Raw genomic sequence first — 13,119 nt, forward strand, 5'->3', positions numbered from 1 at the left:
CAAGTCACTTCAGTTTTGCATGCTCATTCTTCTGAAGAGCCCCACAGTACATCAGGCTGTTTGCTTATGCTGCTACCATCTGGCTAAGCAAAGGTCATGTAGCCAACCAAGCAATATGCTACATAACACAGAATGCTAACAGCTCCAGGCTGCTGATCATCAGCAATTCCATGCAACTCCTGGAGTTCCACAGAAAGGTTAGGGACATCACAGTTTACTTCTTTGTCTTGTAATCTCAGTGCAATTATAAGCAAACCATTAACTCATCATCTGCCCAGTTGTGTTCTTTCAGAGAGGGATCTGGAAGGACAAACCACCAAACTCTTCCTCTGCCCTCATTATACTGATGTGGGATGGTATTATTAAAGAGATCGTTGGAGACAATGATTTGATTTGTATGAGCAAACAGAGGCTTCTATCTGCTCTCTCTACTGAGGTAAGCTTGTGCAAATGTTTCATTTATCTGTCCAGAAGAATATACGAATAACTTCTGAAGAAACAACAAGCTTAAGATGAGCAGCAACATTTCTATGGGTCACACAGAACCTTTCCCGAAAGCTTGCCCAGAAAAAGAGGGGAAACACAAAGGTCACAAATAAAGACCCCAAATCTGGGAGCCAGACCCCTAACAGTTTTGCCCTGGCATGCATTCCAGCAGCACTAATTCCATCAAATTCACACACCCCTAACTACAGATCAAACAGATTTGCTCAGTGTCAGGCTGTTTTGATCTGAAAAGCAAGCCTTGTGATCTGGTTATTTTCTTTAACAGTGAAAAGCCCTCGTGGTGCATTGTATATAACTCTGCTTGCCAAACAATACCTGGTCTTGACATTTGGGACAGATCCACATGCCCTTGGGAATGGTTTTCAGAGGTGGGTCCAGACAGTCCAGGTGATAAACACGTGAACATGTGTCACACATCAGCAGCTGCCCGCTTTTCCTGCACACGCTGCAGAAGTCCTCGTGGATGTCACCCTATACAGTGGAGGGGAACGGGTGTGGGTGAGAGAGAGAAAAAGCAAACAGTGAACTTTGACCTTTGACATCTACATCTTCCTTGTCAGGGAAGTTTACAGCACAAACTATTTCTAAGGGGATTCCAAACGGTCAAGCCCTTTTTGGGTTGTGAGACAGGAAAACCAGGCAGGACATCCGGAACATCTGCCCTCCTAAAGCAGAATGTTACAGCAAACACTTGTCACCACAGCTTCTCTTCACCACCACTACCCCCCGAGCCTGCCTTCTTTAAGATCCCTGCTTCACCCTGCCTAAAGTGATGAGCTACTCACTTTCTTAACCCTTCTCATTTCTGGATGTAAACACAACTCCCCCTCAGGAATGCTGATGAGGCTGTCTCTTGCCAGTAATAGCACGTAAAAAAAACCCATGTGAGTGACTTAAAAGAACACTGTCAAATATTTAGGTCACCTTTAAAAATGAAACTGGAAGGAAAAGGTGTTGTGCTTGTAAATGAGAAAGAGCAGGATGAATTATCTTCTGAGACAATTCTCCCTACTACACTTAGTTGCACCGGGAAAGCTATGACTCAAAATTTTCTTGTTCTTGAGAGTCCTTTATGGTTCATCACTAACATAGGCTGAGAGCCAGGATGAATGAACACCAAATGAGATTTTCTAACTAAGGGATTTTTAAGAGGAAAAAAAAAGATGAAAAAAAAATTACTGGCAGTGTCTCTCAAAAAAAACAAAAAACCCAACCTAGGCTTTGTTACTATTGCTTTACCATATGAGAGGATTTTTTTCTACAGCCATTAGCTTCCCAGAAAGGTAGGTCTTATATTTGTTACTTTTTCTTCTCTCTCTCTCTTTCCTCCTGTTTCTCCCATCCCATGCTTAGAGCAGTGTTTCTATTTGTTTTTCTTTGTTTTCCAGACAGTTGAACAAGGAGTCATGAAAGCAAGATGTCTCAGCATCCACAGAGGAGAAGGGCCCCCCAGCCCTCTCCTCTCATGCCTGTGGGCTGCTGTCCTGGCAACATCATAGAATCACTTGACGTATTCAAGACCTCACCTAGAGTCTAAAACACTGCGGCAGCTTGGGCTGGGTGCCGCTTGCTGCTGCCACACGGGGTGCACCTCTGGTGCCCCAGGTGTCCAGCCCAGTGGGTGGACACAGGAAGCTGTGTATTTCATACCCATAATGTCCTGCTCCCTATAAATCTATCAGCAAGGTCTCACACTTCCTCTTTTTTCCCTCACTGCTCCCATGGGAGAGGCTCCCTATCTGGTAATGCAAGGGGAGTTATCTCAAGGCCTCTTAGGCCTGGCTAGGCCTAATGCCAGGAGGAAAAGGGGGAAGGGCAATCTCTGATCTGGCCAGCTGAGATTAGCCTAAGAGTGGAGGGGGTGAAGAAAGAGGTATACCCTTAGGTAGGGAGAAGGGAAATGCTGAGAGGCTTCTAGGTATGATGTAAGGGACTCTGTGTGCTTTGGGATCCTTTTGGTCACTATGCTTGTAGCTTCTGTAAAGCACTCACTGCTTTTCCATTTAAACTTTCCATTACTTCTGCAATCCATTTGTCTGAGTCTCATTTCTTTTCTGCCCCGGTGGGAGGCAAGAGAGGATCTGCCTTCAAACTGGCACAAACACACACTTACTTTCCACTGACTTTGGTTGAAGTTTCACACACACCCCCCCAAGATCTGAGAGATCACAACCTCAGCACGTCTGCATTGAGTGAAACTGCGTGCACACACTTGCCCTGTATGAAGTACCAACGCGTGCAAGGTTTCGTGTAGGAAGAGGTTGACCCATCCAGTCTTTTCACCTGCCTGAAGAAGTTCTGTCAATGTGGAGGGATAGCAGATTTGGCTGTGCACAACATTAAGTTGCCAGGCAAGAAAAATGGTGCTAATCTCTACCATGGATAAAATATTAAACGTATTAGAAGAATGACACACAGGCAATCTGCTCAGGTTTCTAGTTCCCAGCTTTATTGCTGATGAGGCCTTTCTTTGAAGGCAAGGCTATTCTTCTCTTAATTCCCAAGGTTAGCACTGATGTCATGTTTTGTAAAGGCTCAGTTTTTAGCGAATTTTCAGTGCCATGGTTTGGTTCTGTAACTGCCAGGGATCATGGAGAGCTGGGTTATGGCATTGCTTCATTCTTTAACACCAAAGAGTTGTTCAGTGTTAAAGGAAGAATTAAATAAATGACATTTCATGCCTCTTGTGAAGTGATCTATGGAACCAGACTGGGAAGAACTTCTTTTCTTCTCTCATGTATTCTGTGTGTACAAGGAAAAGAATGCAGGCAGAAGATGTCACATAAACTATACCAAAATCCTCTGCCACCTAAGGAAGAATTTAAGAGGAAATTCTCAGATTTCAGAGGAAAATTCTCCTTCTAAAGAATGACTGTGTCAAGGTGCCTTAGTTGCCACAGACTGCACCCATGGCAGCTGGTAACTGGCTCAGATGCACATTTACTGGTGTGTTGTTGAAAACCAAACCTGCTTTGTCTAATACCCTGCAGAAAGAGACCTACACAGGAGACACAAGCAGTTGCTTCTAGAAGGAGAGACATTTAGAAATGTAGACTCAGAATCTTCTAAATTAACTGAATGCTTCAAAACCTGAAGTGACACACCTGGGCAGTGAGCAGTGTGGTTGAGTGAGCTGAGACAACACCACACATGCACAATATCCACAGTGGTTCACAGCCAATTGCCACACAGGGAAAACATGAAGAGAGACAGAAAAGACGATGGGGGGGGAAAGCTTCACTCAGTACTACCTGCTGCATTGCTGTCTTTTTTCCAGCTTCTATTCCTGCTTTCTACCCTGCCATCCTTTCCACTAATCCCATCTTGCTTCATCCTCCCTTCAAAATGTATCCCTGTCACACAGAAAATGCCACATCAGGAGAAAGGCAAGAAGGCTGTTCTGGACCACGGTGCCTTATGTCAAGCACATGGGTCTGATTCGCAGTTTTCAGAGGCTGGCTGAAGGCAAAGATTACTCAAGTGCTAAATACCAAATTCCTGTTCTAAAGCCTACAGGACTCAGATCGCAGCAAATTAATGACAAAATATTTTAAATACTGGCAAAACTGCAGTTTTCTTCTACATCTGTTTGAGGAACTGCTCAACAGTTTTAACTGAGACTTCTGCAACAGCCTGTTACTAAGGCATGCCCTGTTTTCAAGTGCCCAAATGCTGGAGGCTGTAACTGCAGACATCATTTTCTGCCCTATCTAGAATAAAGAGGCCTTTCTATATTCACATCATCTGCTGGCAGTGTAGATCCTCTTCAACATGACATGGACTGGCTTCACTACCAAAAGAAGTGATCCTGCCTGCTCTGAATGCCCAGACACTCATTTCTGCCCCCTGCATGAGCCTGGCACAAGAACATGTGTGTCTATAAAATTAACTGGATTAGGGCATGAGCTTGGCTAAGATTAACAGTTTTAAGCTACACCAGTTCCATTATGCAGATCACAACGTGTCCTCAGATATAGCTGTGCTAGAACAACACAGGAGGCCTTTAAGAGATGAGAAAAGACTGCTGCTGACAGGCAGGACAGTTCTTTCCAGTGATGGCACCAGACAAACCATGGCATGAGCATTTCAGTGTATAGTGTACTGAATGTGCTGGGTTAGGAACTGGCTGGAGGGCCGAGCCCAGAGAGTGGTGGTGAATGGTGCCACATCCAGCTGGTGGCCAGTCACCAGTGGTGTGCCCCAGGGATCAGTGCTGGGCCCCATCCTGTTCAATATCTTTATACATGATCTGGATGAGGGGATTGAGTCCATCATCAGGAAATTTGCAGATGACACCAAGATGGGAGCAGGTGTTGATCTGCCAGAGGGTAGAAGGGCTCTCTAGAGGGATCTTGACAGGCTGGACAGATGGGCAGAGTCCAACATGATGACATTCGACAAGTCCAAGTGCCAGGTGCTGCACTTTGGCCGCAACAACCCCATGCAGTGCTACAGGCTGGGGTCATAGTGGCTGGAGAGCAGCCAGACAGAAAGGGACCTGGGGGTACTGGTTGACAGCTGTCTGAACATGAGCCAGCAGTGTGCTCAGGCGGCCAAGAGGGCCAATGGCATCCTGACCTGCATTAGAAATAGTGTGGCCAGCAGGAGCAGGGAGGTCATTGTGCCCCTGGACTCAGCACTGGTTAGGCCACACCTTGAGTCCTGTGTCCAGTTCTGGGCCCCTCAGTTTAAGAAGGACATTGAGACTCGTTAATGAGTCCAGAGAAGGGCAACGAGGCTGGGGAGACGCCTTGAGCACAGCCCTGTGAGGAGAGGCTGAGGGAGCTGGGGTTGCTTAGCCTGAAGAAGAGGAGGCTCAGGGGAGACCTTATTGCTATCTACAACTACCTGAAGGGAGGTTGTAGCCAGGTGGGGGTTGGGCTCTTCTCCCAGGCAACAGCACCAGAACAAGAGGACACAGTCTCAAGCTGTGCCAGGGGAGGTTTAAACTGGATGTTAGGAAGAAATTCTTCATAGAGGGAGTGATTGGCCATTGGAATGGGCTGCCCAGGGAGGTGGTGGAGTCACCATCCCTGGAGGTGGGGATTGGACGTGGCACTTGGTGCCATGGTTCAGTAGTCGTGAGGTGCTGGGTGACAGGTTGGACTTGATGATCTTTGAGGTCTCTTCCAACCTTATTGATTCTATGTGGGTCTGGGTGTGTGTGTTACACACACACACATATGTACACCCACACACACATATATAGAAAAATACACAAACTTTATGTATTTAAACTTGCAAGCTCCAAAGACTTGATTTTCCTCTTTGCCTTCACCTCCAGCATGGCTGGTACTGTTGGTATTTTAAACACACAGTACTTCCCCAGCATTATATGGCACTTCTCCAGCCAAGGATGCTAAAGGTTTTTTCACAAGTATTGCTAAGTTCTCAAAACTCAGATGGGAAAAGGAAGAACCATGCCAAATGTAGAAATGGGGAAAACCAAATCACAAAAAACACCCCACCCCAAGCTTACTCAGCACTTTTGTAAGAACATATTAACCAGCTCAGGAGGGCAATGAGAAGCCAGTCCTCTCTTTGTGATGAGCAAGTAAGAACTAAAACATGTAATGACAGAAGAACAGATCTCATAATGTACTGCCTTGCCAACATGTTGCTGTCTCTCAAGGGCTCACTGTTCAACTTTTGGTTAACAATCAATTAAAAGAAAACAAAAAATGAGCACTTTGAAATGTTGTTTCTTACTTTTATGTGGATTTTACTTTAGATGGAATTCAATGCCAAACACCTCTGAAAAGGATTAGCCCAAGTGAAAGTCAATAGGCATTGAATGGAATTTTGGGATAAAACTCTTACAGAAAAACTAAACCCACAAAAATGTCAGTGCTGTATAAACTAAAAGCCTTGTCTGGGAACACACTGAAGGAGATTTATATATGATTGTGAAGGGGAAAGAGTGCTACTGTGCTACATTATAATATGCTCAGGTAAGAGAGAACATTAATTACCTGCTGTGTAATCTCTCATTGTCTCCTTTAAAATACTTCTATTTCATTAATTAATGAACATTAAAGCAACCTAAGCCTAAACACATTCAGATCTGGGAAATTCAGGGCATTCAGAACTAGATTTGAATGCTATAGAAATTCCTGTTCTGGATTTAGCTTGCTGCCACCAGGGACTGCAAAGAACAGGGCAAAACCTCATTACACAGCTTTGAGAGCTCTTACACAGTGGGAAGAGAGTTGGCAGTCTGCACACAAAGGTCAGAGATGGGAAAGACCCTCCCACCACATGATTCTCTTGGGGCTAGTGTAAAAAAACCTGTACTCCCTAGCATGTTTGCTAGTTGCTTGTACTGCTTACTTTTAAAAGTCCTCAGAGATGGAGCTGCCCCACCTTCTCCCTGAGGGGCTGTTCCACAGCCCTATTCATCTGACTGTCAGGAAAGGGTTTTTACACTCAAGTGCTATTCTGCTCTCAAAAAGAGACTCTATAAAAGAGAACCTTTTAATTTCCCATACATAATCCCTGGGTATCAGAATTGCATTTATTTATTTCAGTGACTCAGACACACTTGTACTATTTCTATTGCTGTTACCTCTGCAGAACAAACACAGTTCAGAGGCAAGAAGCCCTGGCTTCTACCGGCTATTGTATGTGCCCCAGTAGAGTCGGCCTCTCAGTCTATGTAGTTACAATGATGCAACTGCCTAGGTGAAAATAAAGTGGCTCAGTTCTTCCTTAAAGCTCATTTCAAATCATTGTGCCTCAATTATATGTGGTAACATGGTTTAAAAAAAAAAAAGAGAAAAAGGAGGGAGGAAGGCAAAGGCAAAAAAAACCCAGAATAAAGAGGCTGCTCTGACTCAGACTGCAGAAGGAGTTTGCAGCACTGCTATGAAGAAACAAGCAAGCACCTTTTTACTTTTAAACTGTGTCCAGTAAGTACCAGTCATTAAAACATAAGCACTTGACTGGAAGCAGGCTCCAGCTCCTGAGGACTTTTGTGCAATGAATTGTTCCACCTCTACTTATCACCCACAGTGCACTTTCAAGCAAGCCATAGTGTCCAGTCCCTTCATTATGCCATTTTGGACCTACACAGTGACTCAGTCCAATTCTTCTCACACTCTTTATCTCCTAAAATTTATGCATGACCTTCGATTTCTTTTTTTTTCCTTCCTGTGTTTGCTAGAAATGGAAGCAATGAAACAACTGAATAGTTCTCAGCAACTTAAGAAAGGTTGTGCTTCGAGTAGCAAAAATCTTATCTTTGAATTAACTTAAAATAAGGACAGTTCCTTCTTTTTAACAACAGGAGCAGATTTCATTCAAGACAGATTTTGCAAGGTGACCACAGGGGAGATGCATTTAGCTACGCCAGTACCACAGGAGTGCCAAACTGGTGCTGCATACTCTGCTCCTCCTGGCTGTTCAGCATGACCTAAGCAGTCTCCCTCCTCCTTTTCATTACAGAAACACCACAACTTTTTGTTATTATGTTCGGTAAGTAATACTTTCCATTCTCCCCTTCCCCCTTTTTCATGGATGACAGATTCAATTCAGTCAGACAAGATCTCAGACGCTGCACAAAGGAAATGAGCTCATCTAGCATGCCTGGTGCCTCCCAATGTTTCAATCCACTGAAGGAGTTATAAATAAAATCTCCACAGGACAAGAACATAGGTGCAGGAGGGGTGGGGGGGGGTGGGGAAAAAGGGAAGGGTGTTCAAAGAAGGTTGGACTGCTCCTCTGCGTGAATCGGGGCACGTCGGGAGCCAGGCTAGAGAAACAAAATCCGCATGGATTCTTCTTGTGGCTGTTTCTGCTTCTCTCCCTACAAGTGACCCCCTCCCCAGGAGTTACTTACGTCTGTGGAGCCGGGGCTAGGCAGGGACACGGGCTGCACGGCTGCGGGGAAAGTGAATGTGCTCTCTGTCTTTTCATTTTCGGGGGAGTCAGGATAACCGGACAGGGGGGACGTGGGGGTCAAAGCCCCGAACCCCAGCACCGTGTTGTATTTAGGTGGACGACCTACATGGTAACAACAGGGAACACACACACAGGGGGGAAAAAAAAAAAAAGGGGGGGGGGGGGGGTGGAAAAAAAAGAAAAAAAAAAAAGAAAACAAACAAACAACAAAAAAAAAAAAAAGGAAAAAATGATCTTACATACCTTTGGCCAGTGGTCCTCATTGGCTAGCGTGAAAAAGGAAATGATGTAGCACAGAGAGGAAGTTAATAAAAAAGTTACAAGTGGAAGGACAGAAGCAAAAGATTCAAAACATTGTTTTAGAAATCTTTTCAAGTGGAATTTTGCAAGGAAAGAACAACTGGAAGATGTATTTCAGAAGGAAGTAGAGGTAAGCTCTGTAGAAGGTCAAAGAATTGCTCCTACAAAAGCAGCTTGGGGACACTTGCCACTCCTAGGAATTAAGCTACTCTCTTTTCAGGGAAAACATGCTGGTACCAAAGACAGAGAGAAGCCACAATAACTACTGTTAAATCCTTTCTGCTGGTATCCCACACCTCCCTATCTTTCCTGCGTCAACATAAATCTACACAAAGGTTAAGTCACAGTATCATAGTATCATAGTATCATTCAGGGTTGGAAGGGACCACAAGGATCATCTAGTTCCAACCCCCCTGACATGGGCAGGGACACCCCTCACTAGATCAGGCTGCCCAGAGCCTCAGCCAGCCTGGGCTTAAACACCTCTAGGGACGGGGCCTCGACCACCTCCCTGGACAACCCATTTTAGGGTCTCACCACTCTCATGGGGAAGAACCTCCTCCTCACATCCAGCCTGAATCTCCCCACCTCCAGCTTCATTCCATTCCCCCTAGTCCTATCACTACCTTTGCACTCACCAACCCCCTCCTTTTCTTCCCCTTTTTCAAACCTCCTCACTCACAGATCAGCACTTTCTACCCTCCTGGTACCTTTTATAAATTAGGCTACCTCAAGAACAGGTCCTGTTGCCTGACCCATAACAACAGCACCGGCATGCTGTAACCTAGCCCTGGTACTCCACTGTAACCCCTCCCCAAATTCTATATCCTTTCCCAGATCTTCTCAGTCAGGTATGTTTGATTATGCACAACTCCTTTAAACTAGCAGCTGTGCAAGATGTGCTCCTAACCATTTTCATTAAATTCTGTATGCAAAGCAAGAGAGCAAAACCCAGTATGCAACCATCATTTCTGCCTCTCTTCTCCAGCGTAATTTATGGATATGTAAACATAAAGGACTTAGGATCTAGGAATAATTCCCCAGATCTTCTGTTTACAGATTGTCAGTCTATACCTATTAACATGCTAAACCTTGCATTTAAGGTCTGGATGCGTTCCAGAATTCAGCGTGCCCTTGGAAACGGATTCCTGCTAGTGATGTCCACGGCTGAAATTTCTGACATGCTCAGCACCACCTAGAATTAAACTAAAGCTCTCAAGGGCACCTGCTTGCATAAGGTTTTCACCTAATACACAGCTATACTAAATCACAAAACAAATGTATACATCCCCATCTTTTGCCAGTTGAAAACGTGTGCTACCGACGAGGTGCTGAGGCAAGGTACAGGCTCACAACAGTGTGAGGGGAAAAAACCAGAAAGTGTAATAGCAAGCAGCGTGCAAAAACAGGCTGAGAGAGTGTCAAGCACAAAAGCATGCAATTGTTTTCATTGATACAGTAACTGTTTACAATGAGTTACAAAAGAGAATTAAGAAATCGTTGCTAGAAGAAGGAACACTGACTTATCCACAGAGCAACTGCAAAACTCTCTCTAAAACCTACATCGTATCACTGCAAAACCACATTTAATGTCATGAAGAGGATGGCAGCAGAGACCAACAGCTTTTATTTAGAAACAGCATAGCTACTCAAGTGTCAGCTCTGCCACGTTGTCTGCTGGACTGAAGAGCTGTATCAAGGACGGCACGAGTCAAATGCTTATTTGACCTTGTAGCCAACCCCCAAAGATAAGGGTACTGGTCAGTGCTAGGCAGGACTGTGGGGTTCTTAATCTGATGACTTTTTTTAAGGCAGCAAACTCACGAGTAGAGAAGGTATTAAGAGTCTTTAAGGACTGCAGAAAATCATCAAAAATCAGGGAAAGATTGTCATGCACTTATGATTGATGCTGTTCACAAAACCCAGCACCACTCTGTCTCCTGCGCTGTTCTGACTCATCTGATTCACCATAATCTAAGCCTTAAAACTTCACCTGCTCTGCAGAAGGGTTTCAACTGAATAACACCACATACCTGTATGAAAGACTGTCTCTCATTTTAAGACAAGTGGCAACTGGCACTCTGGTTGCAAAAAAGTGCTCAGTATGAGCATGATAGCCTTTGTTGCTCATGAAATTCTCCTGAAGGACTCATCTCTACTCCCAGTGGGGAACAAGGCTTTTGTCACGCTAAGTTTCCTCTCCTATTCGAGGTGAAGACACTTTTTTCCAGAGCCACCTTCTTCTTGACAGTACCAATACCATTCAGTCATTAACAAGAGGATCTTGACAGCAGCTTTATACTACTAAATGATGTTCAAACATTTCCCACCTTTCACTTTGCTCTGGGTTTTGGCGGGGGGGGGAGGGGAGAGTTTGAGAGTCAAATTGTGATGAAACATCGAGCTGCCTAATAAATCTGCTATGCTCATTCCTAGAAGTCATGACCTTTGCCAACCACGGAACATTACTGGACAAATCAAGCACTGTAACGTCCTTCTTTGCTGAAGGGGTTTGCAAAAGCAAGATGGAGGAAGCAGGCACAGAGCAGGGAGCAGGTCTAAGTCCACCTCACCTCTTTTACGTGTCCCGGGATGCATTGTGCTGTTCAGGTACGTGACTGTACTCTTCTTGCGCTGCAGGGAAGAACAGAACAATTTTTGTTGGCTAACAGCTTTGGCCACAAAAGCTCCATGCACTAGCACTTAGCACAGTAGTGCTAAGTGAGATTACTGGCTCTTCTCTTTTCTGAAGTTAGCTTTTTTCACGCTGCTCCTGAGACCTGGACTGCTGCAGGCAGAGAGGCAAGCTGACCTACTGGTAAGACTTAACACACACTGCCATTTGACATCGGCTTTACATAGGAGAAGGCAATAAAAGACTCTAACTTTATAAGAGCATCCCAATGTATTTACTCCTTAAAAGCCTTGAGGGTCACATTATTGCAATGGCCTTTTGAATGATAAATGATAGCTTGCCTGTCTAGTTAGGACTGAGATAGCTTAGGAGACAGCAACATGGCAGAAACACACAAGCTCAGAATGAAAATTCCCGTTTCCCCCAGCAAAAAATGAATACCTCGGGCTCAAAAACAGCTCCACTGTACACTGGATTTGCTGTTGTTCTTCTTTTCCTCTCTTGTCGTTTACTTTGGATTTCTTGTAAAACAAAGCATTCAGGTTAGGAAACAATGGGTCTTGGAAATCACAGACAGCTCTCAGAACTGGCTGCACGTGAGGAGAGCTGTGAAGATTTCTACAGCATACCAATCACACCGAGTACTTCTGATTTCTCAAGGTGTGGAAACTAAGCTGGCAAGGACTACAAACACCCTGCTCAAATGAAATGATTGCTATCTTCTTGCCCAGTACTCCACGACCAAGAGATTCTAAATTCCTGGTCAGTGTAACTGAGATCTAAAATGAAAAGCCTCTGGGAACCTTGTTTACACTTCAAAGTAAATGTAATACAGAAATGTAGAAGCCACTGAAACATTAGGTTGTATTCCACTACACAGGATTCAGGAGTTTGAAGTATAAACCCAATTGTAATCTATTAACTTGTTCACTACAGGAAACAGTTCCATGAAACTGTGCAATAAAATCATCCCTGGTGTAACTTTGCAGGTGCAGGGGTTGTCCAGAAAGCCACAGGATTGTCACAAGTTTCCTTCCTACCAGCAGAGCACACACTTCCCCCCCTACTGCTGATCTCTGTTGCATAAGCAATTGCTTTGTTTCAGTGCAACAGGAGGAATAAAGTATGCAAAACCTAAGTTAGATCAAGAATCCAGACAACCCCAATGTATTTTTTTGTGCAAGAAAACAATGCACTTAATACAGAAATATTTTGGATCTGTACTGCCATTTCAGAATGGCCCTGACACTAGAGCTCAAGAACCAACTTAAGACATTTTTCCTACCTTCCAGGTGGTCATGAGTAACTAGTCCCAGAGACACCATGAAGGCAAGTTTCTGTGAGGGGGGAAAAACACAAGATCATGACAAGTCCAGCTGTTAGGATGAGCTATGTCACTGAGGCTCTTTAAAGTCAGTTGACAGGTAACTAAGCAACAAAAATGTTATTAACAATACTTGGCTTCTATAAACCAGTTTTCATTCATATAAGTCAAACTGCCTTACAGAGGACAGACAATAGTGCCATTTTCTAGATCTAAAGTTGGCACAGCTGGGAACAAGAAAGGAGTTTCTTTACTTCCAGCCCAGCACCAAACCAACTATGTGATTGCTTCTTAGTAAATACCAACACAGTTCAGCTGCCAGCAAGTACTGCTGGTTGAAGATCATTCTGCACACACTGTGAACCACAAGGAAGAAGTCTGGTTTACATTTGCAGTTTGATAAGGGCTATGGCTTTCTTAAAGGCTTCTAATTTTATGGCAGGAAGTGCACAGA

The 13,119-nt window shown here is 44.4% G+C and overlaps 1 protein-coding gene across 10 annotated transcripts in view; it reads right to left on the reverse strand.

Moving 5' to 3' along the window:
- PHF21A (PHD finger protein 21A) overlaps window positions 1-13,119 on the reverse strand; it is a 158,293-nt gene that overhangs the window by 6,220 nt on the left and 138,954 nt on the right. For 7 of the 10 annotated variants that reach the window (XM_068161484.1, XM_068161483.1, XM_068161482.1 and 4 more), the window contains 5 exons: window positions 12,627-12,678; window positions 11,783-11,862; window positions 11,280-11,340; window positions 8,345-8,508; window positions 823-978 (listed from right to left, as the gene is read on the reverse strand). In XM_068161484.1, the coding sequence (XP_068017585.1) occupies window positions 823-978; window positions 8,345-8,508; window positions 11,280-11,340; window positions 11,783-11,862; window positions 12,627-12,678 (513 nt within the window). Of the gene's footprint in view, window positions 1-822; window positions 979-8,344; window positions 8,509-8,649; window positions 8,673-11,279; window positions 11,341-11,782; window positions 11,863-12,626; window positions 12,679-13,119 lie in introns of all 10 variants that reach the window. The other 3 variants (XM_068161487.1, XM_068161486.1, XM_068161485.1) reach the window with 1 other exon arrangement.

The sequence above is a fragment of the Melanerpes formicivorus genome, unplaced genomic scaffold (assembly GCF_026170545.1).
Source record: "Melanerpes formicivorus ecotype bairdi unplaced genomic scaffold, bMelFor1.0.p_v2 SCAF_58, whole genome shotgun sequence".
Classification (NCBI taxonomy): domain Eukaryota; kingdom Metazoa; phylum Chordata; class Aves; order Piciformes; family Picidae; genus Melanerpes; species Melanerpes formicivorus.